This window comes from Aquarana catesbeiana, linkage group LG11, assembly GCF_042186555.1.
Source record: "Aquarana catesbeiana isolate 2022-GZ linkage group LG11, ASM4218655v1, whole genome shotgun sequence".
In the NCBI taxonomy this organism is placed as follows: domain Eukaryota; kingdom Metazoa; phylum Chordata; class Amphibia; order Anura; family Ranidae; genus Aquarana; species Aquarana catesbeiana.
The window spans coordinates 218983427-219006046 of NC_133334.1; the positions used below are offsets into that span (position 1 = coordinate 218983427).

Below are 22620 nucleotides of genomic sequence, written 5' to 3' on the forward strand. Positions count from 1 at the left end.
ATAACTGATCACATGTGCAGCATCATGGCAGTTGAAGATTACAACAGAGGCCAAAATGGCAGCTTCCTTGGCTGAAAAACGACAGGAGGGTTTACTTCAAATTAATAATTATGCTACCAAAATTAGTATGTGCTATAAATTGCCTCCAGCATTGTTCCTGTTTCTTCTTGCTGGAGGCTGCCATTTTGCTGAAGCCCAGAGCCCCTGAACAGCAGTAAATCATAATGTGGAACTAAATCCATCAATTTAACGGTTTCAAAAAACACTTACCCAGTTGCTAAACCTTTCATCCAAATTGTAAATTTCAAGACCCAGTATAAAGGAATAGTGGTAGTAAAAAAAAAAAAAAAAAAAAACTTGTGGGTTTTAACCAATAATTTTTTTGTATAATTCTCCTTTAACCACTTAAGGGCCGAGGCTAGTTTTCACACTTCTTGTTTAGAAGTTAAAATCATTTTTTTTCCCTAGAAAATTGCTTAGAACCCCAAACATTAGTTCTTTTTTTTCCCAGACACCCTAGAGAATAAAATGGAGATCGTTGCAGTACGTTATGTCACACTGTATTTGTGCAGCGATCTTACAAACACAATTTTTTAAAATAAAAAATAAGAAAACAGTAGTTAGCCCAGTTTTTTTAATATAGTGTGAAAGATAATTTTACGCCGAGCAAATTGATACCCAACATCTCATGCAAAATTGCGACTGCTCGTGGAATGGCGACAAACTTTGGCACTTAAAAATCTCCATAGGCGATGTCTTAAAATGTTTACAGGTTATCAGTTTTGCATTAGAGGTCTTGGGCTAGAATTATTGCTCTCGATCGAGTGATCACGGTGATACCTCACATGTGTGGTTTGAACACCGTTTACATGTGGGCGCGACTTACGTATGCGTTCGCTTCTGTGCGCAAGCTTGGAGGAACGGGACGCTTTAAAGAGAAAAAATGTTTTTTCCTTATTTATTTTACTTTTTATTTTTACACCGTCCCTTTAAAAAAAAAAAATTGGATCACTTTTATTCCTATTACAAGGAATGTAAACATCCCTTGTAATGGAAAAAAAAAGCATGACAGGACCTCTTTAATGTGAGATCTGGGGTCAAAAAGACCTCAGATCTCACATTTACACTTAAAAACAAAAAAGGTCCCTTTAAAGGGATTGTAAAGATTTGTGTTTTTTCACCTTAATGCATCCTATGTATTAAGGTGAAAAAACACCTGTCAGTGACCGGCCCCCTATTTTACTTACCTGACACCTCGGGACGTGCTGTCTCTCTGCCCGGGGTTCTCGGCTGTTGATTGGATAGATTGAAAGCAGCACAGCCATTGGCACCCGATGCAGTCAATCAAATCCAATGACGCAAGCGCCAGGGGGCGGGGGCTGAGTCCTGCATTTGGACTCTATGGACGCTGAATGCTGGACTTGGGAGCACGCCCGCAAGGTAACCCCCCAGGAGAGCTCTTCTCCTAGGCGGTTATCTGATGTGGGGAGGAGCCGCAAGAGCCACCGAGGGACCCCAGAAGACGAGATTCAGGGCCACTCTGTGCAAAATGAACTGCACAGTGGAGGTAAGTATATGTTTGTTATTTAAAAAAAAAAACCTTTAGTGTCACTTTAAGGCCGTTGGGGCGGAAGTGATGTTGGATGTTCCTCCAAGGGCATAGAGTCGAATGGGGGCCATCATGCCCTCACCCAACTTCCTGCCCATGAGACCACCGGACCGGATCGTCTCCGCCACTTCCAATGGCTCCGGTAAGCGGCAGAGACCACTGGGATGCGGCAGGAGGGGGGCACCCCATCTGCTGCGGAAACGACTTATCTTAAAGCAGACTGCCCACCGTGAATAAAAATACCGGGGTTAACGCAGCTATCTGCTGCCATAAAAACGGTATTTAACATCAAAATTAGTGACGTATATCCAAGGTGGGCAGTCCAGAAGTGGTTAAGGGGGTGTTAATATCTGCTGTACCTAACTGACTTTTATGGAGTATCAATAAATTTGAAAAGATTTAAGAGCATGTATGGAGTTGTAGATCATCTTCTATTAGGTAGGGGGTGTGGCCTATGCCTATATACATTTAATAGGTGTTCCCATCTCAAAAAGTTGGGAGTTATGCCTACAGCCTTCTGGGACACTTCACACCTGTGGGACCCCCCAGAAGACTGTGGCCCATTTACAAACCACAGCACGCTTTGCACATGCGCAGTAGGAAACCGGTTTCCCATAGTGAAGATGGTGGAGCCAGCACCTGATAGCCAATTGAATAATCAGCTTGGGTGAGGACAGGTAAGTTCCCCAATATTAAAAGTCAGAGGAGCTACAGGATTTGTAGTTACTAGCTTTTAATTTTCGCTGCAAGCAGCCTGGAGCTCCTCTTTAAATTTCTGTGTAAAGTTCAACTTTAAGGTCTCCAGAAACTGAAAGTCTGATTGGCTTCTACGAGGAAGGTGTCATCTTTGATAGCATACCTCCCAACATTTTAAGATGGGAATGAGAGAAACCTACTAACAAATGTATGTAGGCATAAGACACACCCCCTGCCACACCCCCTTAAAAGAGAGTTAAAGCGGAGCTCCACCCTAAAGTGGAACTTCCTCCCCCCCTCCGGTGCCACAATTGGCACCTTTCAGAGGGGAAGGGGGTGCAGATACCTGTATAATACAGGTATTTGCACCCACTTCCGGGAATAGCTAGCCACAGATGCCCGCCCCCTCCCTCCTGTTGTGTTCTGGGAAACACACAGTTCCCACAACACAACGGGGACCAGTGAAGATGCGCAGCGCGACTCGCGCAAGCGCAGTAGGGAACCGGGCAGTGAAACCGCAACGCTTCACTTCCTGATTCCCTGACCGAGGATGGCGGCGGGGGCAGCCGAGAACTGAGCAATTGCTCGTCATCTGCTGCCGACATCGCGGGCACCCTGGACAGGTAAGTGTCCATTTATTAAAAGTCAGCAGCTGCAGTATTTGTAGCTGCTGGCTTTTAATTTTTTTTTTTTTTTAAGGTGGACCTCCTCTTTAACCCAAAAAAAGTTAATTAAATCCACAAGGACTTTTTTTTACCACTATTCCTTTATATTGACTTTTAAAATGTACAAATGCAGCAATTTAGAAATTGGATGAAAGGTTTAGCACTGGGAAACACTTTTTGAAAAATAAAAAGTGCATTTTATATATAACTAGGAAAGAGGGACTTTGTTCCAAATCGGGGACAGTTGTGAGCTATGTGATAGGAGTGCCTTGGCACTGGTGACATGACTGCCAGGGAGCCTGGATTCTCACAATGACAACCCTGGCAGGTTCATATAGAATGGGAATGTAGCAATGTATCTGTATGCGGCACACAGAGCTCGCCTGCTGTATACAGACACACAGAGAGGCCAGTGATGATTATAGGGGAGGTGCTCACCACACAGGAACCCTCAGTCCTCTTCCAGCCACAAACCTGCTCAGCCATCTCGGTGTCAGTGATCCATGCTGTCTCCACCAGCACGTCACGTGACCCAAACTTTCAATAACTTTATTCACACCGGCCAAAGATGTGAAATGCTCCAGATTACATATGGCGATCTCTCCACAAATAGGACTACACACTTCCGGCCTAATGCCGTCCTTTCCTCTGTCAGTCATAGACGACTTCACAGCGGCCCCTTTTTATACATAAGAGCCAAGCCTGCTAAAATATATAGGGAAGGGGCAATACGAAAAACAAAGTGTTTTTTTTTTTTCTTTAACACACAACCTCCAGTACATTGTAGACTGAATAACATTACAACCGCTGGATAAGGGAGAACCGCGCACACCGGTTTAGTTGGAAGATACCACACAAGGCCAGCAGCCAATCACACAGCACGGCATCATCGCCTATTCTCCGACAAGCAATGAGAAAAAAGGCGGGAGCCCGTCATCTGACCTAGAGCTACCAATGAGCACCCAGTTGCCTCCTGTCCAATCCGAGTTTGATATTTGAACAGGCGGTCTTCTCCCCGACCAATCAGGAAAAATGACGTCAGGGGGCGTGTCTTGCGCTCGGCGGGTGTCTATTGTTGCTGTGGGTATGAATTATTGCCCCCATCGCGGAACGTTACCAACACACAGTGGGGCCCTTACCCGGTTTGGCTCTGAGCGAAGGGGGCGCTACAGGGGAGCTGAGCCATAAGAGGCCTAGCGCCATTTCCAGCGGTTTGAGGCCAGCTTCCGCCCCTACTACTCCCATTGCCAGCTGAACTTCCGGGGCGTTTCCCCTCGTCCACTTCCGGTGCGCTCAGACGAACATCCGCCCTGTGTCTTTATCTGTAATCAGCGGCAACATGAGCGGCCTAGACCCGCGGAAGATGAAAGTGACCGAGCTGCGAGCTGAGCTACAGCGCCGGGGACTAGACTGCCGAGGCCTGAAAGCCGAGCTCAGCGACAGGCTGCAGGAGGCGCTCGACTCCGAGCTGCTCGGCGGGGGTGACGAGGAGAAGGCGGCGACCACCACCATCAACCCGGGATTAACGGAGGAAGAGGAGGAGGAGCGGGCCTTGGAGCTGGGCGAGGGGGAGGACGAGGACGACCAGGCCGCAGAGGCTGTAGAGGAGGAAGAAGACGAGGAGGCCGCCGATCAGGAGCCCCCCGGGGAATCGGGCTGTGCCCCCACCGAGGAAGACGAGGAGGAAGAGATGGAGGAGGCGGCGGAGGCCGGCGAGTCGGTGAATGGAGCCGCATCGGCCGAGAACAAGGGCGGAGAGAAGGCGGCGGCTGGCGGTGAGTATACCGGAGGTTGGGGGAGGGGCGCGGGTGGGGGGAGAGCATTGTGGTCTGTACACAATGGAGGCCGCCATTTTGTCTCCATACAAACAGTCCGCCTATAGGATGGATGGGGGCATCCCCGGGGAGCCGACATAGAACCGGCCATCCGGGCCTTACAAGGCCTCTTATACATGGCGCAGATGGATGGGGAAAGACCATCGCCGTTGTTTATAGGGGGAGTTGGCGATGATCCAATCAGCACTGCCTCCGATTCTCCGGGATCTCTCTGATTTGTCTTTGTCTGATCGGCCATCATTCGTGTACGATACAAATCGGGGTCTGGTTGTGTGAAGGGGGGGGGGCGGCATCTTCATGGTCGCAGAATCTTAAAGAAATTTCTTATCATAGATCTATGAGTAGGGGGTGCAGACACAGCCCCTCCAATCATCATTGTGATGGCTCACATAGGCTGTAGTCATGGAAACCTGTGTCCCATCCCCTCCCCCACCTGATCAGAGGAGCTCAATTGCATTGCTGTGATCATTGATCTCCAGTGATTCCCCTCCCCCTGACATCTGTTTGGGGTGGGCTTCACCTGTGTAGTCTACACAGGGATGAGGTGGTATCTGTAGTCTGATCTGTCAGTGTTGCGAGGTTTTCTCGGGTCATTGTTTGCTCCATGGGTAAAGCTGGCCATACATTATACAATTTTCTTCAATCTCTTTTAAAAGTGGGTTTCCAAACTGGGTCCCAGGGGCCGAAGTGGCCCTTTGTTTGCCTTTGTCTAGCCCCCCTGGGACACTATTCCACCAGCTGGCACCATATCAACAAAGGGGCGTTATTAAATCCTATAATGGGGCACTGATGCCGGATCATTTTCTTCTCCCATTGGCCACAGTCAAAGGACAGTAAACTTCCCTTCCTGTAAAGTCAGCTGTGCGCAAATATCTTTCCAATATGATGGAAATCCCCTTTTCCAGTTGTCAGACACAAGTGGTACAAGATTTGCTTTCACTTTCATTCTTTGTGATAAGGACTGTTAGCGAGAGAAAGTCCTAACGTGGACACAGCCGCGACTGGGGTTCTAACCCCTCACTACTCCAAATCTAAAAAAATAAATAAATAATGCAGCCTTTAGTTATATTGAGGTGTGAAAATCCTTGGATAGTACTTTGACCTGATATTTAATATCTCAACAAGGCCGTATTTTCTACTGATGAGCTGAAGTACAATGTTAGACTTCTGTACTCCGCACACCTGGCCCTTCATATGGATAGGTCCTCGGTGTTCTGGGAATTTGATTAGTGGGCATAGCTTTTGTATGAGCTAAAATTCACTTAGGACCAGTTCACACTGTGCATGCACATGGTACCCCCTGGAACACGCTGTGCGTTCCTGTGCAATTCACACCGTATGCAAAGCGCACTCCATTTGCTTTCTGCAGCCGATGTCAGAACAAAGTTAACACCCCAAATGCAGGTCGCAAACACAATGCTACTTTTGTTCTATGTGATCGGGTTGCAGTGTGTTTTAAAAAGTAGAGCATGCGCTACTTCTGGTGCAGTGCGATTGTGCAATGCAGAGGCACATGTAAATCAAAAAGGAACGCACAGTGTTTCTATGCGATTTCATGTGCGGGCATGGTGTGAACCAGTCCTTAACCTCCCTAAGAATTCTCCCCCTTCATGACCAGGCTATTTTGTCCCCCCAAAAATAGTTTTCTTTTGGTGGCGTTTGGTCACCCCTGCGGTTTTTATTTTTTGCGCTATAAACAAAAGCCTGACCATAAAAAACAATTTTTTTACTTTGTGCTATAAAACATATCCAATAAAGTAAAAAATCAAATGTAGGCCAATATGTATTCTGCAACATGTTTTTGATAAAAAAGCGTATATTGGTATGCGCAAAAGTTATAGCGTCTCGTCTGCGAATGACGGGATATTTTTATTTTACTAATAATGACGAAGATCAGTGACTTATAGCGGGACTTCGATATTGCGGCAGACAAATCGGACATCTAACTGACACTTTGGGGACCAGTGACACTAATGGAGATCAGTGCTAAAACAAAGTGCACTGTCAGTGTACTGGCACTGGCTGGGAAGGAGTTGACATCAGGGGTGATCAAGGGGTTAACTGTGCCTAGCCTGTGCTTTCTCACTGTGGAGGAGGTGCTTTGACTAGGGGAAGGCATTGATCCATGTTCTGATCAATGCCTTCCCTTCTGACAGAACGACAGTCTGCCTTGTTTAACCACTTCCCACCCGCGGCTCTTGTTCTGGGTGGACGTCATATGACGGCCCTCCAGAGCGACCACTCACGGGTGCGCATCGCGGCAATAGATGGTGTCATTCTGACACACCAATCTAGGTAAAGAGCCTCTGACGGAGGCTCTTTACTACATGATCAGCCGTGTCCAATCACGGCTGATCACGATCGGCTTTTTCTCACTCGCCTCTGACAGACACGAGTAGAGGAGAGCCGATCGGATGCTGTCTTGATGGGGGGGAGTCTATGCTGGTTGTTTATCAGCGCTGCCCACCCAGGGTGCCGCCAGGACCACCAGGGCTTGCCACCACAATGGACCACTAGGTATGCCACCCTAGACCACCAGGAAAAGGCCAATCGGTGCCCAGGCAGCTGCCAATCAGTGCTCGTCCCCAATGCCTCCCAGTGCCATCAGTGATTCCTATCAGTGCCACCTATCAGTGCCCATCAGTGGCTCCTCATTGGTGCCACCTTAGTGCCCATCAGTGAAGGAGAAAACTTGCTTATTTACAAAATGATAAAAATTCTGTTTGGGTACAGTGTAGCATGACCGCGCAATTGTCATTTAAACAGAGCTGAAAATTGGCTTGGGCAGGAAGGGTTGTAAGTGCCTGGTATTGAAGTAGTTAAATAGGCCGATTGCCATTCTGCCTGTGTACGGTCTAATCTGCCGACACAAAGTCCGCAGATCGGCGTGGGTCGCCTGCACGCACGCACCCCAGACCGGGAAGTGTCAGATTGCGTACTATGTACGTAGTCTAGCACAGAGCGGCCGCCCTGCCACAGTATATGTACGGTGGGCGATCCGCAAGTGGTTAATGTGATTTACACTAAAAGGATTAAAGACAGCACCTAAAAAAACGCCTCCCCTGCCACCCCAATGTGAAAGCCCAAGTGCTTTCACACTGGGGCGCTGCGCTGGCAGGACATTAAAAAAAGTCCTGCAAGCAGCCTATGGGGCGGTTGAGGAGCGGTGTATACACTGCTCCTCCACCGCCCCTGCCCATTGGAATAAATGGGCACCGCTGCCAAAGCGCTTTGGCAGTTGCGATACACGGGTGAATTTAAATTTAACCCTTACTCTGGCCGTTAGCGGGGGGGGGGGGTTAAAAGTGGCTGAATAGCACCGCTGAAATACTAGCGGCACTTTACCGCTAACGCTGCCCATTGCTCGGTGTGAAAGTTGATAATAGAACCTGGAAGCTGATTGATTTCTATCCAGAGCTGCACCAGATTTTGCACTCTGCAGTGTTGGGCTTAATGTACACGGGACGTTTACAACCTCTCCTGAACGATTTAACTTGACAGACAGCAACCCACGTTTAAAAAGTCAGTTATGCCGCGTTTAGCAGCGTTTTGCCATGTTTGTGTTTTAGAAGCGTTTGAAAAAAAAAAAATTTTTTCCAAAATGGCACAAAACCAAAAATGCCTGTGAGCGAAATGCGGCTAAACGCGAGTTACTGCGTTTAGAAGCGTTTGGCGCTTGAAATGCCTCTAAATGCAGCATCTGAACTTATTTTTTTGCTTTCCAAAAAGGGCCTCTAAACTCCACTGCCTAGAAACGACTATAAACGACCCTGTGTACATGTACTGATTAGAGGAGAGTTCAGGAGCAGTTGAAAAAAAATGCCCAACTGTTTACCAGCAGCAGTGTAAATGAGGCCTTAGTCTGGCCATACACGGAGCAAATTTCTTTCCTACCAGGGGTTGCAGGAAAGAAATTTGCTTAAATCCTCCCATAAACAGACTGTGTGTTGATGTGAGAATCTCTCCTGGCGGAGGAAGCAATCCCCACTGGGAGATGACAGTGATTATAGTTAGCAGCTGCTTTTGATCACAAGAGAATCTAGCGGGCTGGTCGATCGAACAACTTGGTACATTCATCCTGACGATTCGAACTGTTTGGCAAGCCTTAGTAAATCAACCCCAATGTTTCTTAAAATGTATGTTGGGCCAAAAGCTTTTTTAGTTTTGGATAGAGTAGGAAAAGATTGAATCTTCAGTCATATTTCTGCTGCTGTCCAAACCTTTTCCATATCTCCCATCTACACAGTATCCAAAACTAAGGGGAACTTTTTTTTTTTTTCCCCTCTTGCTGGACTTGCACTTAACATAGTTGCCTGACTGTCTCCAAATTTAATATGCACGGACCCAAAACAAGCATGTAGCCAGTGAAGGTGCAATACTTGTACCAGGTCAGTGATTTTGAATGTTTGGAAGCCTTTTGATGGACAGGAGTTGAGAAACTAGTACTTTGCAGATGGCGAGCACAGCAATGACAGCCTGTGATTTAAGCTTATTAAAGATTCAGAATATCCAAGTTTATTGTAAATGGACAGGCTTACCTTTGAAAATGTATATCTGCCACCCTATTGGATGTCAGTTAATCTGTCTGTAGATTAGGCCATGGGAGGTAAAGGTTGAGAGGTTACTTTTTGTCTGCCAGATGCTACGCTGCAAACCGCCAGACCTAAAGCTGTCAATAGATGGCGCCTCCTGAATGTGCAGAACTGTATCGTAAAGGAGCCTTGCAGTTTAAAAGGGAATGCAAACCACTAGAGGGATCTTTTGATGCTGTTATAGAGACAAATGAGCACAGTCTGTGTTTTTATTTGCACTAACATACAATTGTTCAGGACAAGCTTTCGGGGTATGTACCCTTCTTCAAAGTCCTAGCAGTACTGATTCACAAAAGTACTGCTATAGTTACTGACTATTCCGGGCTGGAATACTGCATGTTAGCATGATATTGTTCAGAAGATCAACTGTTGCAGCCTCAATTTTTTTTTTTTTTTTTTTTTTTTTAAAACATTGAGGGCAAAAGAGAACTTTCTTTTACAACTGGCCTCTGTCAAACAGGCATGCTGGAAAACCAGCATTCGATCAGCAGCTGATTAGTGTGTTGGGGGGGGGGGGGGGGGGGCCGCGTGGGTCCCCCAGTTCGAGCACAATAGCACAGCAGGGGAGATCGCCCCACTAACATTGCCTGTGTTAGTATGACGATCTGTCAGTTTGCTGCTCATGTGTACCCCACATTAGGATTAAAACGTGGAAGCCGCTATTGCAGACTTGTTTAAATGTACATGCACTTGGGTTCGTTTATTTTTTTCCCCCTTCTACTTTGTTCAACGATCTATGCAGATAAAATTAAAATAAAATCGATATTTTACATATACATGTTAAGGTGACATTTCCTATATATGCAGAAAAAGTTTTCAGTTCAGGCAGCAGATAAAAAAGGGCCCCATTTGTAAAATCAAAGTATTGTGGAAGTTATTTGATGGTTATAATCCTTGATTCATTTCATTGCCTGTGTGGTTCTCTTACAACAGTTCAGCAGAATATAATCTTATTATACAGCTGATTTGTGGACTATTGATCAATGTTTTATCCATGATTCACATCACTTTCACCCAAGAGCCGCACCTTTTTTTTGGTTGAATTTTACTTGGAAAGTGTAAATCTTCATGAAAACATTGATGGACATTTTTGGTGTATATATGCAACTTTCTCATCTGATACACTTGTGTGTTTTTTTTTTTTTGTGCTGTCCCATCACTGGGACATTCATTTACGCTTGTGTAGCGGTACCCCCGTAGGGGCTGCTGGTTTGTTCATATACATTTGCCAATCGCTCCGCTCCCGATCTCCCATCACCAAGCAAACAACGCAAAACAGTCAATGTTCAAGTTTTATTACTCTTTATTCATGGGGACAGACTGGGGTTATCCATAGGTAGATATGAGATGCTCCGCAGGATCCCACTTCACGAGGGTGTCATCCATAGCTGTAGCTTTTGTTAATGGACTTCCCCTTATACAGAACTCCCAAGATGAACAGAAAGTCATTACTTTGAATAATTCCCTCTGCTTGACTGACATAATTCCTTTGGAGTATTACTGCCAAGTCACAGGCCTTCACCGCCTATTTCCATGACCCGCATGCTAACGCTCCTCAGTCCCTGGAAGTTACTGTTCTTATGGTTCCTGCACTTGTTTCTCTGAATCACACTGACCTGTTTTCCTCCATCGACAGTCTGTTTTCCTGGTCAGAGTCTATACTCCGGTCTACTTCCTCCGTTTCTCTCCTAATTCCTCCACGCTCGCCCGGAACCATCCCCAGCGCTACATGCTGGCTCTGCTGCACTCCAGGCGTCCACCCCGGAGTCTCCTCAAGAGCATTAATCACGGATCTCCTACTTCAGGGCCCCAGGCCCTCTGCCTCTTGAAACTTTCTCTCCCGGGCCCCAGGCCCTTCTCTCCCTCTACCGGGTCCTCCCTCCTCTTGCGCATGTGACCCCACCTTATATGAGAGACCTCCTCTCGACCAAACAAATTAATGATTGGTCAGGACTCTCACATGAGCTTCCTGCCACTCAGATCTCAGCCCATCCTCTCCTTTCCAGAACAATTCACCGTCGGGTAGAGGAGGTATCTTTGAGCCTAAGTGTAGGTGGCCACACCCCCTTCTATTCTGACACTCCCACACCTAAATCAAAACAACCAGGCCTAGAAAAAGACCGTAGGCCTGGCCAAATTTACCTGCGACTAAATCCTATACTACCAAACCACACTATAGCACCTACCCTAAAGTAGAGGGTGCTTTTTTTTTTTTTTTTTTTCTTTCCCCTTTTGCAAAGCATGTTCTTGTTATGAATACTTTACTCTTCTGGATTTTGCAGCTGGCGAAGGCGATAAGAAGGACAAGAAATCTGATTCAAAAAATTCAGGAGCTGGACGCAAGGGAGTTAAAAGAGTACGGGAGGAAGAACAACGTGGACGCACATTTCATGAATACAAGGAGGAGGGTTATTATAGCCGGTAAGGATTTTCCTTAAGATTTATTGGGACAGTTTATCTTTGGGGACCACTTGATAGTGTATGTATGAATATTTCCTTAGAGCAGGTTAAGCCTTCCTTTCAAACCCCTACAGTGTGATTCTGATGTGGTTTGACTGCTCAGCTTTAATTGCCCATGCCACCTCCAATAAGAGGATTTAAGGAGAGCCTGGAATCAGGAGCAGCAATTTTAATGCATAATCTTTTGTGTGGAATTGCTAAATAGGAGTGTGTATATATAGTAAATGATAAGCAATTGTTGCTGCACCCATTTACATAACTGTATATAGCTACAAATTATAAGCAAGGCTATCAAACACATTGTGCCAGGGGTGTCCTATTATTTCCATGTCTGATTGAATTTTGTTCTTTGGTTTGGCACTTGATGTCTCCAATTGAATTTTATTTATTTTTGCTATGTCTGTGAAAACTATATAAATGGGGAAACGTACATTTTAAAATGGTACAGATGCAATATTACCTGTTATGTCCATATAAAATATGAATACTGCCTACTCAGTTTCATAGATTTTGGGAATGTATTGCTAAACACTTTTGTTACATGTCATTCATAGGTCATCAAACTTATAGCTGAAGTTCTTCTATTTTATGTATTCTGATAAAATGTGCCTGGATTAGTGAAAGGGGTTAACTTCTAATTCATTTACTTTGCTAGTTCCAAGTCTCCTGCACCTACTGTAGAGGCATGTGATGAAGTTGAAGACAGTGTGCTGTGTCTTGATACATGTAAGTGATTGTATCTATATTGTCCCTCTCTCGACTTAATATACTTTTCCTTTATTTTTAAAGTGGTTGTAAACCTTACTTGACATCTGAGCAAAGCATATCTCTCTAAGTGTGTACTTGTCTCAATTAAAAACGCTAATTGATTTTATTTTATATTTTCATATAAGATGGGCATTTACCAATGGAAGCTCTGCCCCCCCCCCCCTACTTTCATGAATAAATGCGGGAACAAACATTTAATATATTGCAGGTTATGCATATCATTACATTTTTCATTCAATATACACAGTATAGTGCAGATTACCTGTCCTCATGTGTGTGGGGCTTTTTTTTTGTGCTTTTTTTGTTTGTTTTTTTTTTCCCTTGCCTTCCATTTTTCAAGCTAAGAACATTTTTAGTAAGTACATAAAAAATACCTGTTCTGCCAGAAATGCAGAAACTCTCTTCTGACAAACTGAACTACTAATCTTCCTGCTCTCATGTAATGGAGATGTACAAAGGCTGGTATATGTGTAGTTTAGCCTGCGTGGCAACCATGACACTCTTCATAGATACAGGGGAGGAGTGAGCGTAGCTACCCAGGGACAGGAAAAGTTTTTTAGGATTGCCAGTTGACAGATGGGGAGGAGCTTGAAAGATGAAACTAATGCAGACACCTCATCTAAGGACTGATCAGTTGCCATATGTGCAATCTTTTGAGGAGAGGGTTTAGATGAAATCCATGGGGGCGTGTTTCTAGGTTAAAAAGCATTCATGTTTAAATGTGAGTTTTGCCTAGATACTTGTTCATGCACTCCATTCTTCTTTGTTGATTGTTCATGTAAGTTTAATTCTCTTATGCCCATGTATTCTTACAGCCAGCTGTGATCTGCAGTTTAAGATGGATAAGGACCGCTTTGGAGGAAGACCTCTCTTTTCTGAGAAGTTCCCATCTTTGTGGTCAGGCTCTCGGGCGACTCATGGAATAACTGAGGGCAAAGTTTACTATGAAGTCAAGGTGCGTTTTTCAGGCAAATTTCTAAGTACTATGTTTTTATTTTTCATCCTATAGCAGATGGGAATATGAAGGTGTATTTTGGTGTAACTGTTGAAGTGGTGCTTTGAACAGCACTTTTAAATTCTTACATTAGACATGAGTGGTAAGGGGCAACATAGTCATAGGTATGCTATTTCTTTTACTATAAACTTGTGTAGCATAAAGTCTGTTATTGGACAGTAGTATGGAGTAAAGCATTTGCAAAAGTATACTTGGTTTATTTTGGCTATGATAGGCTGTAATAAAGCTGAGCTCAAGTCAGTTATAAATTGAAATGATTTATGGCACCCCCCTCTATATATAATTGCCGCTTGTAGTTTCTGGGGATATAATGCAGAGCAGTACTTGCCATATTAGCTCCTGTGGCAGCCGGTGATTTTATTTTATTTATTTTTTTTATTTTTTTTTAGTATGTTGGTGTTTTCATTCTGTCTATGCTTTTGGCAGCACTCACTACATGTCTTGTCATTGCACTCATTTGTTTTTTTTCTTTATTCCACCTAATGTATAGATAACAGAAAATCTGCCTGTGAAAGAAGGCTGTACAGAGGTTCCTCTTCTCCGTGTAGGTTGGTCTGTATACCAGTCCGCTCCTCAGCTGGGTAATAACCTCTTCCATATGCGTTTTTTATTTAAATTGCCAATTTCTTGCGTACCTGCAATATTTTTTGTTGAACTCTTCTGTCACTGTTTTGTTTATCAGGTGAAGATGACTTATCCTTTGCTTATGACAGCCGAGGTTTGAAGGTCACCAGTGCACATTTTGAATCTTACGGGGAATCCTTTGGTGAAAATGATGTGGTTGGCTGCCTTGCTGTAAGTTCTGGCTTCTTTATATTTTGCTTTGTGCTGTTCAATTGTATGCTATTGGCTATCTCAATCTGTCCTACAAAAAGTACAAGATGAGTGATTGCCAAAGCACTATGGGTGAGCTAAAGACAACTTGGCAGTGCAGCTTGCTTTGCAACTAAAAAGCTTTTAGTTTTACAACATGAGAGGTGACTCACTGCTGTAAATTAATTCGAGTTCTGTTAAAAGGAAAAGCCTACACAATAACTCGCTTGTTAAATGTTTGCCTCCCCAATTCCCTGTTACTCCTATGCGTTTGGTACTAAATACTTGTATTTCTGTACGGTCACATGACGGCAAAGCTTTTTGTTAGTCTGTGTCATGTTTGAAGGCTGACGATGCTGCTAAACTTAAACTGTTGGCCCTCTTATCCACCTCTTAATCACAAAGAGCAGCGACCTCATCCTTCTGGCATCCATAGCTCTAAAGGTGGTGTTGGCCAGGAGACGGTTCACACCAACCAGCTGCAGAGAAAAGATTGAGCATTGCAGTCACGTGACTGCAATGAAATGGGTAAAAAGTATACATTGAGTTTCAGAGCAATGAGGAGGCGCTATTTAAAAGGTGGGTTATTGTGTAGCCTGCATTCTTCAGCAATGGACACCTTTCAGCACAGGTGACGGCTGAAGTAGCTGAATCTGAACAGGAGATTACAGCTTATTCTGTTGGCCAGATAGGAAACTACATAATATGTGATTTAACTCTTGCTGCCAGAGCATATTGGGAGTCATGTAAAAGTGATCAGCAAAGCTCTACGGCTCAGGACTGTTTTTTGCAGAGCTCTTGTTTTAACTCATTTAGAGCCATGACTCAAGACTTTGACAGCAAAAACGTTAAGTGTGCGTATAGCTCAAACATTTTCTTGTTTTAGGATGGAGTAGGGAAGGGTTTAAACACCTGCCTGTGGGTTTGGGGAGTCTCAAGAAAAACCTGAGGATTAAACATTTCCCCACTTTATCGAAAACTAAAACGTTTTTGCCTCGGGATATACTATATTCAAACGAAAGGATTTCTCTTTATCGTGCATGGCTAATTTCAGACTCATTTTTCCCAAAATCTAGGAATGTGTGCAAAGCCATTTTATCTATAGATGGCCTTTTTCCTAACCATTTTGTGTCTGCGTACGCTGCCTGTGGCACATTTAACCCACTACCAGATTCTAAGATAAAGAATGAACCTTGGTTCTGGAACAGTGCAACTCTAGCTTGTTTGTGCAGTAGTTGTATCAGAAGTAGCTAAAAAGGAAGACCGAAGAACATGTCAAGTGTTTGTCTTGTATGCTTTTAGCATATTTGAAGTGTTTATTTTATTTTTTCATTCTCACACTTGGTTTTCTTTCTACAGAACCTTGATGGTGACTCAGTGGAAATATCTTTCTCTAAAAATGGCTCTGAATTTGGGCAGGCATTTGTTATAGAGCAAAGTACACTGGGAGAGCAGGCATTGCTGCCCCATATTTTGTGCAAAGGCTGTGCTTTCCAGGTCAACTTTGGACAGAGGGAGGAGCCCTGGCATGTTCCACCTGAAAACTTTACATTCCTGAAAGAGTTTGCAGATGAGGATCTTACAAGGGCACCATCGCCACCGAAAACCAATGAGGAATGTGAGGTAAGCAGGATGTTTGTAAGACTAGGCTTCTATTTGTAGATAACAATAATCAGCTGAGGTTGCTTTGGATGGGTTCATTTGAAGGAATATACGTTGTATGATGGTGTCCATGAATTATCTAACCTCTCCTTAGCGTAATGAACAGGAGGTTATTTGCAACCTAGAGTTTTGGCAAGACCTTGATGTAGGCTTGCAAAGTCCTGGTCTTGTAGATGTCTAGTTTCATTTCAGAGGGAAGCACCAATAAGTAAGAATGCAATAAACTGCTACAAACTAATCCGATTGCTATAATCCTAATATGTACTTTATTTATATCAGGTGTTGCTTATGGTTGGCCTCCCAGGAACTGGAAAAAGCACATGGGCTCAAAAACACATTAAGGAGAACCCAGACAAACAATTCCAGCATCTTTGTACAGATGCTCTGCTGCCACAACTGAAGGTGAGCACCATGAATGAAGAAAATCTGATTTAATTCTAGCATTATTTTTTCATTCAGCAGAAATGCGAGCAGCTGATGTGGTTTAATATCCCCTGTGTCTTTCACAACTAGGGTTTGTTTTGCTTTTTTTGTTTGTTTTTTTTTTAACAAATCACTCTTCACATTAAATTAACCATGACTATTTTTTGACATTCAAATGATTGAATATTATTGCTACTGGTGAAACCAGGGTGCATATTGCTAGAATATGTGCCTATACAGATTGCTGCTCTGAACCTGCCACTGTCTTTCTGAACTTGTGCTCTTTTTACCAATTAGATCTCCAGTAAGCATGGAGAATATTTACAGTTAGGCACTTGCTCCTTTCTCTTATAATCCCAACAGGTTACTAGGGTATATGCTGACCAGTCGTGTTTTTGACACTGCAGCATAAACATACTATTGAACTTGTGCTTAATGTATGTGGGCTTGGTGCTTTATGGCAGTGTACAAGGCCAAATAAACAGCAGAATAATTGTGCTTTTGCCTATGCTGGCCTCTAGTAATATGCTTTTTGTATTAGGTCACTGTATTGTCTTTGTAGTTCAAGGTTCTCATGTGACTGGATCTTTTTGTCAACTTTTTTGCCTGTCTTTTTCTCTATGCAGACAGCAGGACCAGATGCCCCTGAGGAAGATGAGAAAGCCAAGGACCATCTTGTCCAGGTAGCAACTCAGTGTTTGATCAGGCTGGTGCCACTGGCTGCCCGCAGGAAGAGAAATTACATTATTGATCAGGTGAGATGAGTGAAGTGTTTGCTGATACAAATGGTCTACTTGACTCGATTGTTAAGATTTTTATTTTTTCTGCCCTCTTCACAGTGCACTGTGTACAGCTCTGCACAGCGCAGGAAAATGCATTGTTTCAAAGGATTTCAACGTAAAGCTGTGGTACTTGTCCTCAGTGATGAAGATTGGAAGAAAAGGTTGGAAACGCGCAAAGAAAAGGAAGGGGAGATTGTCCCTGAATATGTACTCCTGGAAATGAGAGGTTTTTAATCTTGCTTGTCTAAACAATATTTTAGTCCACTACCAAGTTCCACTCTAATTGGCATATCTTGTCTTATTCAGCCAACTTCGTTCTCCCTGCAAAGGGTGATTTTCTAGATGATGTTCAGTATGCTGAGCTGGGCCAGGAAGAGGCAGATGCTCTGGTACAGAAAGAGAAAAAGGAGGCACGAAAGCAGCTGCCCACCAATGAAAAGAGACGAAACCGTATGCCAAAGCGCACACGTTCAGATAGGGGACGCGGCGGTAACCGTAAGCAAAACCAGATTTATTCCTTTCCCTTATGCTGATATTGGTCAGTAACTTTCAGACCTACCCCTGATAATTAGGGGGAGCAAAGCAGATATGGTATGTCTGTTGCTCATTTAATGAACACAGAATATATCTTGGCATTTTGTCCCAAGAAATTAGTAGCCAAAATGCCACATGTATCACTTATACTAAGCCTTCTGTTGGGCTGCATTGTAACAAGCCATATTCCCAAATGTCAATCTGACAGCAAGCAGTCTTTGTATGTCTTAATGCTCTTTTCCCTCTTAGGTAACTTCCAACAACAGAGGAACTTCAGTAACCGTATGTACATGCAGCACTCAAGGCCACAGCCCTATCATCAGCAGCCACGTCAGTACTGGGGAGGAACCCAAAGAGGGGTGAGTAACTAGATTTATAATTAACTTTACATGTTGGGTCAGTTGCACATAGAATGGATTTAAAGGATAAGCTCATCCTTAGTAATATGTTACATGAGTATTCAGGATGTAGCCTGTTACTAAATGAGAAGCCCCTGAGATACGGGCAGACAGCTACACTGACAGTCTGCAGGAGCCTGACACTGCAGCTGTGATCTGCTAACCACGGGTGCAATGCTTTACAGACTCCTAAAAACAAATGCACTTTTTTTTTTTTTTTTTCCCCTGCAAACTGATGTATTTATAATTTTCTTAAAGTGACCTTTTTAAAAATGTGTATGGAAGGGTTTGTTGACGGGGGGGGGGGGGGTGGGGGTGCTTCAACACCATGCATCTCTTGCTAAATATTCTGATTTTACAATATAGGGTTACCAGGATTTCTATGATCGTTATGCTGAGCCACAAAGATACTATGGACAAGCAAACTTCAGGCAGCAAAATAGAGGGGTAAGTATTAGGTTTTTGGAACAGTTTTTCTGTGACTGTCAAAATCCCAATGAAAAATGTTCACAATTGCATGTCATAAACTTACTCTATGGTGGTAGGTTTTAAATAAGCAGCAGTAATTTTATTTATTTTTTTAGTTATAGTCCGTGTAGTTTTATATCTAGTACCTATCTTGTAATTTGTTTCTAGTGGTTGGGAAAACTGCCTCCCAGGCTTAGCTTTAAAGGGGCTTTAAACCTCAGGCATGAAATATGAACAAAGTATATCCCTCTATAGTGTGTACTTGTCTTAAGAGCATTAATTACATTTCTTTCCACTGCTTTGTTCCTCTGCTATCAGTATGAGTCACTTCTGAAGAGTTTTTTCCTGACACCAAGAGAAATTATGGCACAGGATGGTACAGCCTATGACTGACAGCCTCAGCTCTATTCCTGTGTGCTGTGTAAAAGAGGGTGTCTCTCCCCTCCAATCGGATCTCTTCTCAATACTATATCTTTGGCCCTCCACCTCCCTGCTTTTCAGAGCTGAGAGAGATCATGTATAAATTGTTCCCCTTTTTAATGTTGGGGAAAGACTGCTGCCAATAAACGGGTACAACTTATGTACGAGGATTTGTTTCATCTGTGTATCACCTGAGGCCAGTCACATCCCTGGGTATATGTAAGGGTTTACAACCACTTTAAGGTTTTCTTGGATGGCTCCAAGATGTTTGTGAGCTTTCCTCTAGCTTTTGTAGCTTGACAGGATAATGTTCAGTAGGAAACCTTTCAGGACCATCTGCCACCTTAATTGACCACTCTGAAAATGACACACAAAGTACAAATTCCTTTTAGAATTATAATTAAAAGGGCAATGCAGAATTAGTACAGTTGGACTACAGTAAAGGCTTTTAATGGAATTCAAAATCACACTTCTAAGATCAATCGATAGAAAGTGTTGATGTAAAGCAGTGTGATCAATATGCATAAACTTAAATAAAGGACATATAAATTCATACTCACTTGTGATCCATATACACTTATCTGTGATCGATTTAAAAAAAAAAAAATGCAATCAATCTGCACAGCTAATCAGCAAGTCAAATTATTAGTGTTTGCTTGTGACCCTTGCACACGATCTCTGACCAGTGTTGAGTTTAGAGTTTGAAGTAGAAATATTAATCCAGAGGCACACAGGACTGCAACCAGCAGTCCCTAATGGGTGTAGGCTCCCCTTAAAACTAGGCCCTTATTACAAGGGTCAATGAAGTCTCAAAACAATCTGGAGTCTGAGGTTGCTGCTACAGGTGTACATCTGGATATGCAGGTGACACAAAATCCCACTTCAAACCAAAGCCATTCAAAAAATAAGGCCTCAGTGTAACCCATAAAACAAATTTTATTAACCTAAATTGTACCTGTGTTAGGAGCCAGAGTAACGGCACAAAAGTGTCACGCCGCCGCCTCCCTTCAAATTGTAGACTCAGTTATAATGAGGAAAAGTAACAGAAGCTGGCAGCTTGCTTGTGGACTCCCAGATAACATCACAATGACAAAACATATAGGGCGGAGATAGGAGGGGACAGAGCGGTCTTGACTTTTTTGCATGTAAAATCTAAAATGCATGTAGCCTTGGCTTTTGGCTTTATGAATTTGTGTTGCGTAGTAAAACACCATTGTTTTGCTAAGTTTACTGCTGTCTTGTCCTCAAATAACCAACTTTCTTTTTCATTTCCACAGTGGCAGAACTATGACAGAGCACCATACTGGGATTACTATGGTTACCGTGGATACCGGTGAATGAAGTCGTCACACAGGGGAAGGCAGCTCGGGGTGGGGTGGGGGGGGCTTGGTTTGTATATTTCTTTTCTACATCCAAAAAAAGAAAAAAAAACAATTTTGTGGAGGAGAAACTGCAGAGCATGTTAAAGGTCAGAGACTTGATCTCCTTTCAACTTTTTGTGTTTGTTGATCTTAGAACCTGCACAGGTTCACAACTCTGTCCAGTCTTGTCCTCCTCTGGCTGAGGTGGACTGTCCATTTTCTTCAAGAGCGTTATGGGACAGACACCTGTGTGAATGGGGGCTCCGTCCTGCCCTGCATTCTCCTGCCTAGCTAGGAGTATTACGCAGTGATTTTTACTTCAGTCTCATCATAAGCCTGTAACCTGTTTAATTTTTATGCCAAGAGAAGAAAACATTTTTAAGAAATAAAACTTGTGTGATGTAATTTCTCTCCAGTGTTTTTGTGTTTAATTGACACATATTGGAGGTGGCTGTTCTATGGGCATAACCAGTACATTAGTAAATGCAGTCTGTTATTGGACTAGGACTTGGAGACATTACTGTGATATACTGACATTGGATTAGTCCACATTATGGTTGCCTCCACTATGTAGGAGCCATAGGTACATTTTTGAGGAGGAACTAAAATTCAGAGAACCAAATCGGGGGGGGGGGGTGTCTGAAAAGCAGAAAGTAAACCTAAACATGGGGATGTTTTTTTATTTGCTTATTTTGTTTGGCTATTTAATTTGATTGTATGTAAATGACTGGAAGAGTAAGTGTTCCAAATGTTTTAATATGTAGGGGATTCTCACCATGTCAAAAATGTTAGTGTATAATGCAGACTGGATAAAAAAAAACATAAATGAGCAGTAAAGTTTACACCTGTTTCCATTTCTAATTCTCATTGCCCTAGCCACAAATGAGTTGGACACCAATAAATCATGCAAGAAAAATGAAGCCTTCTGTTGTGTTCGTTATCCAAATATTAGGGGTTATATCAGCCAAGCTGTTTGTGCAATTGCCATGGTCTTTCCCTTATTTTTCTGCTTACGAACCATGCACGGACCAACATCTTAGATGGGTGATTTTGAAGGATTTTGCTTTTTTAAAATTTTGTGGCGGTGGCTTAGAGTGGCATCAAACTAGTATGGGAAGGTGTTAAAGGAAACCTGTAGTGCATGAGATTCACAGGCTGCCATTTCAGTTCATCTGAAAAGGCCATTTTAAAGCCAGTCAGGTAGGTCCTCTGGAATGAATACTTTTAAGTTTCTAAACTACAGCAATTATGCAGATTAGGCATTCGGTTGTAAACTTTTCCCAGTTAGTATTCATTCCAGATGAGCCACATCACTGGTTGAAAACTAGCATTTAAAATGATGGGTTGGAACTGGCAGCAAATGTAGTTTTCCTTTTAACAAATATGATCAAGTCCAACATTAATGTGTAATGCATTTGTGTGACCAAAACATGGACCACTTTACCAGTAAACCTTTAATAAATGCCTTCAATAAAGTATTGGTGGTTTTTTATTTTTACTTTTTTCCCAGGCTTAATGTTGGCATTAAATATTTTCTTACAATACAGGATTTATATAGCGCCAACAGTTTGCACAGCACTTTACAATGTTAGGGCAGACAGTACAATTACAATACAATTCAATACAGGAGGAATCCAAGGGGCCTGCTCGTTGGAGCTTACAATCTAGGAGATTTTTATTTGGAAAATCCTCCTCACACTGGTGATAAAACAAAGGATTGTGGGAATGGGGCAGTAATAGAGGGCATACAGGAATGAAGATGATGTGATGCGTATCTAATCTAGGCCCTTGGTTTGTACTTTTGGGCTGCCTTATGCATTACTGCAATGCTTGGTTCAGCGCTATGAATTTGGTGCATGGGGGTGCCATTCATTTTGAACATGCGCTTAGTTCCCAAAAAAGACCAGGTGTGGATATGGCTGTCTTGGGGTGCATAACGCACTGCGATGTACAAATGCATCATTTACTATACTGTATCCAGAAATTTACATCGCCTAAACATTCCTGCAAGGTGCATTTTGCAGATTCCATAGCTTTTTATATAAAACAAAAACCTGGCAAACGTCCCTAATTGAAGGGTTTCACCTACAGGGTCTCAACACTAAATGCCTGACAGTGC

At 43.2% G+C, this 22620-nt stretch overlaps 2 protein-coding genes across 3 annotated transcripts in view; one reads left to right on the forward strand and one right to left on the reverse strand.

Moving 5' to 3' along the window:
• TTC9C (tetratricopeptide repeat domain 9C) overlaps positions 1-3600 on the reverse strand; it is a 47497-nt gene extending 43897 nt beyond the window's left edge. The window contains exon 1 of one of the 2 annotated variants that reach the window (XM_073605332.1): positions 3445-3600. In XM_073605332.1, coding sequence (XP_073461433.1) covers positions 3445-3456 — 12 coding nt within the window. In that variant the 5' untranslated portion in view covers positions 3457-3600. Of the gene's footprint in view, positions 1-3408 lie in introns of both variants that reach the window. The other variant, XM_073605331.1, reaches the window with a different exon arrangement.
• Positions 3601-4013: 413 nt separating this feature from the next.
• On the forward strand, positions 4014-20910 carry HNRNPUL2 (heterogeneous nuclear ribonucleoprotein U like 2). Its single transcript, XM_073605330.1, has 14 exons — positions 4014-4745; positions 11680-11818; positions 12513-12583; positions 13441-13580; positions 14131-14221; positions 14323-14435; positions 15813-16076; positions 16395-16517; positions 17165-17293; positions 17378-17546; positions 17627-17815; positions 18104-18213; positions 18619-18699; positions 20418-20910. Exons 1-14 carry the CDS (start codon positions 4310-4312, stop codon positions 20475-20477), a joined length of 2115 nt encoding a protein of 704 aa, XP_073461431.1. The 5' UTR covers positions 4014-4309; the 3' UTR covers positions 20478-20910.
• The last annotated feature ends 1710 nt before the right edge of the window (positions 20911-22620 follow it).

What these genes read in the sequence shown, in the direction of transcription:
- HNRNPUL2 (XM_073605330.1), top strand. Translation starts at nt 4,310, where the DNA reads ATGAGCGGCCTAGACCCGCGGAAGATGAAAGTGACCGAGCTGCGAGCT. An exon ending in ATGTGGTTGGCTGCCTTGCT is followed by an intron (nt 14,436 to 15,812) that starts GTAAGTTCTGGC and finishes TTCTTTCTACAG; the next exon opens with AACCTTGATGGTGACTCAGT. An exon ending in GAAATTACATTATTGATCAG is followed by an intron (nt 17,294 to 17,377) that starts GTGAGATGAGTG and finishes CCCTCTTCACAG; the next exon opens with TGCACTGTGTACAGCTCTGC.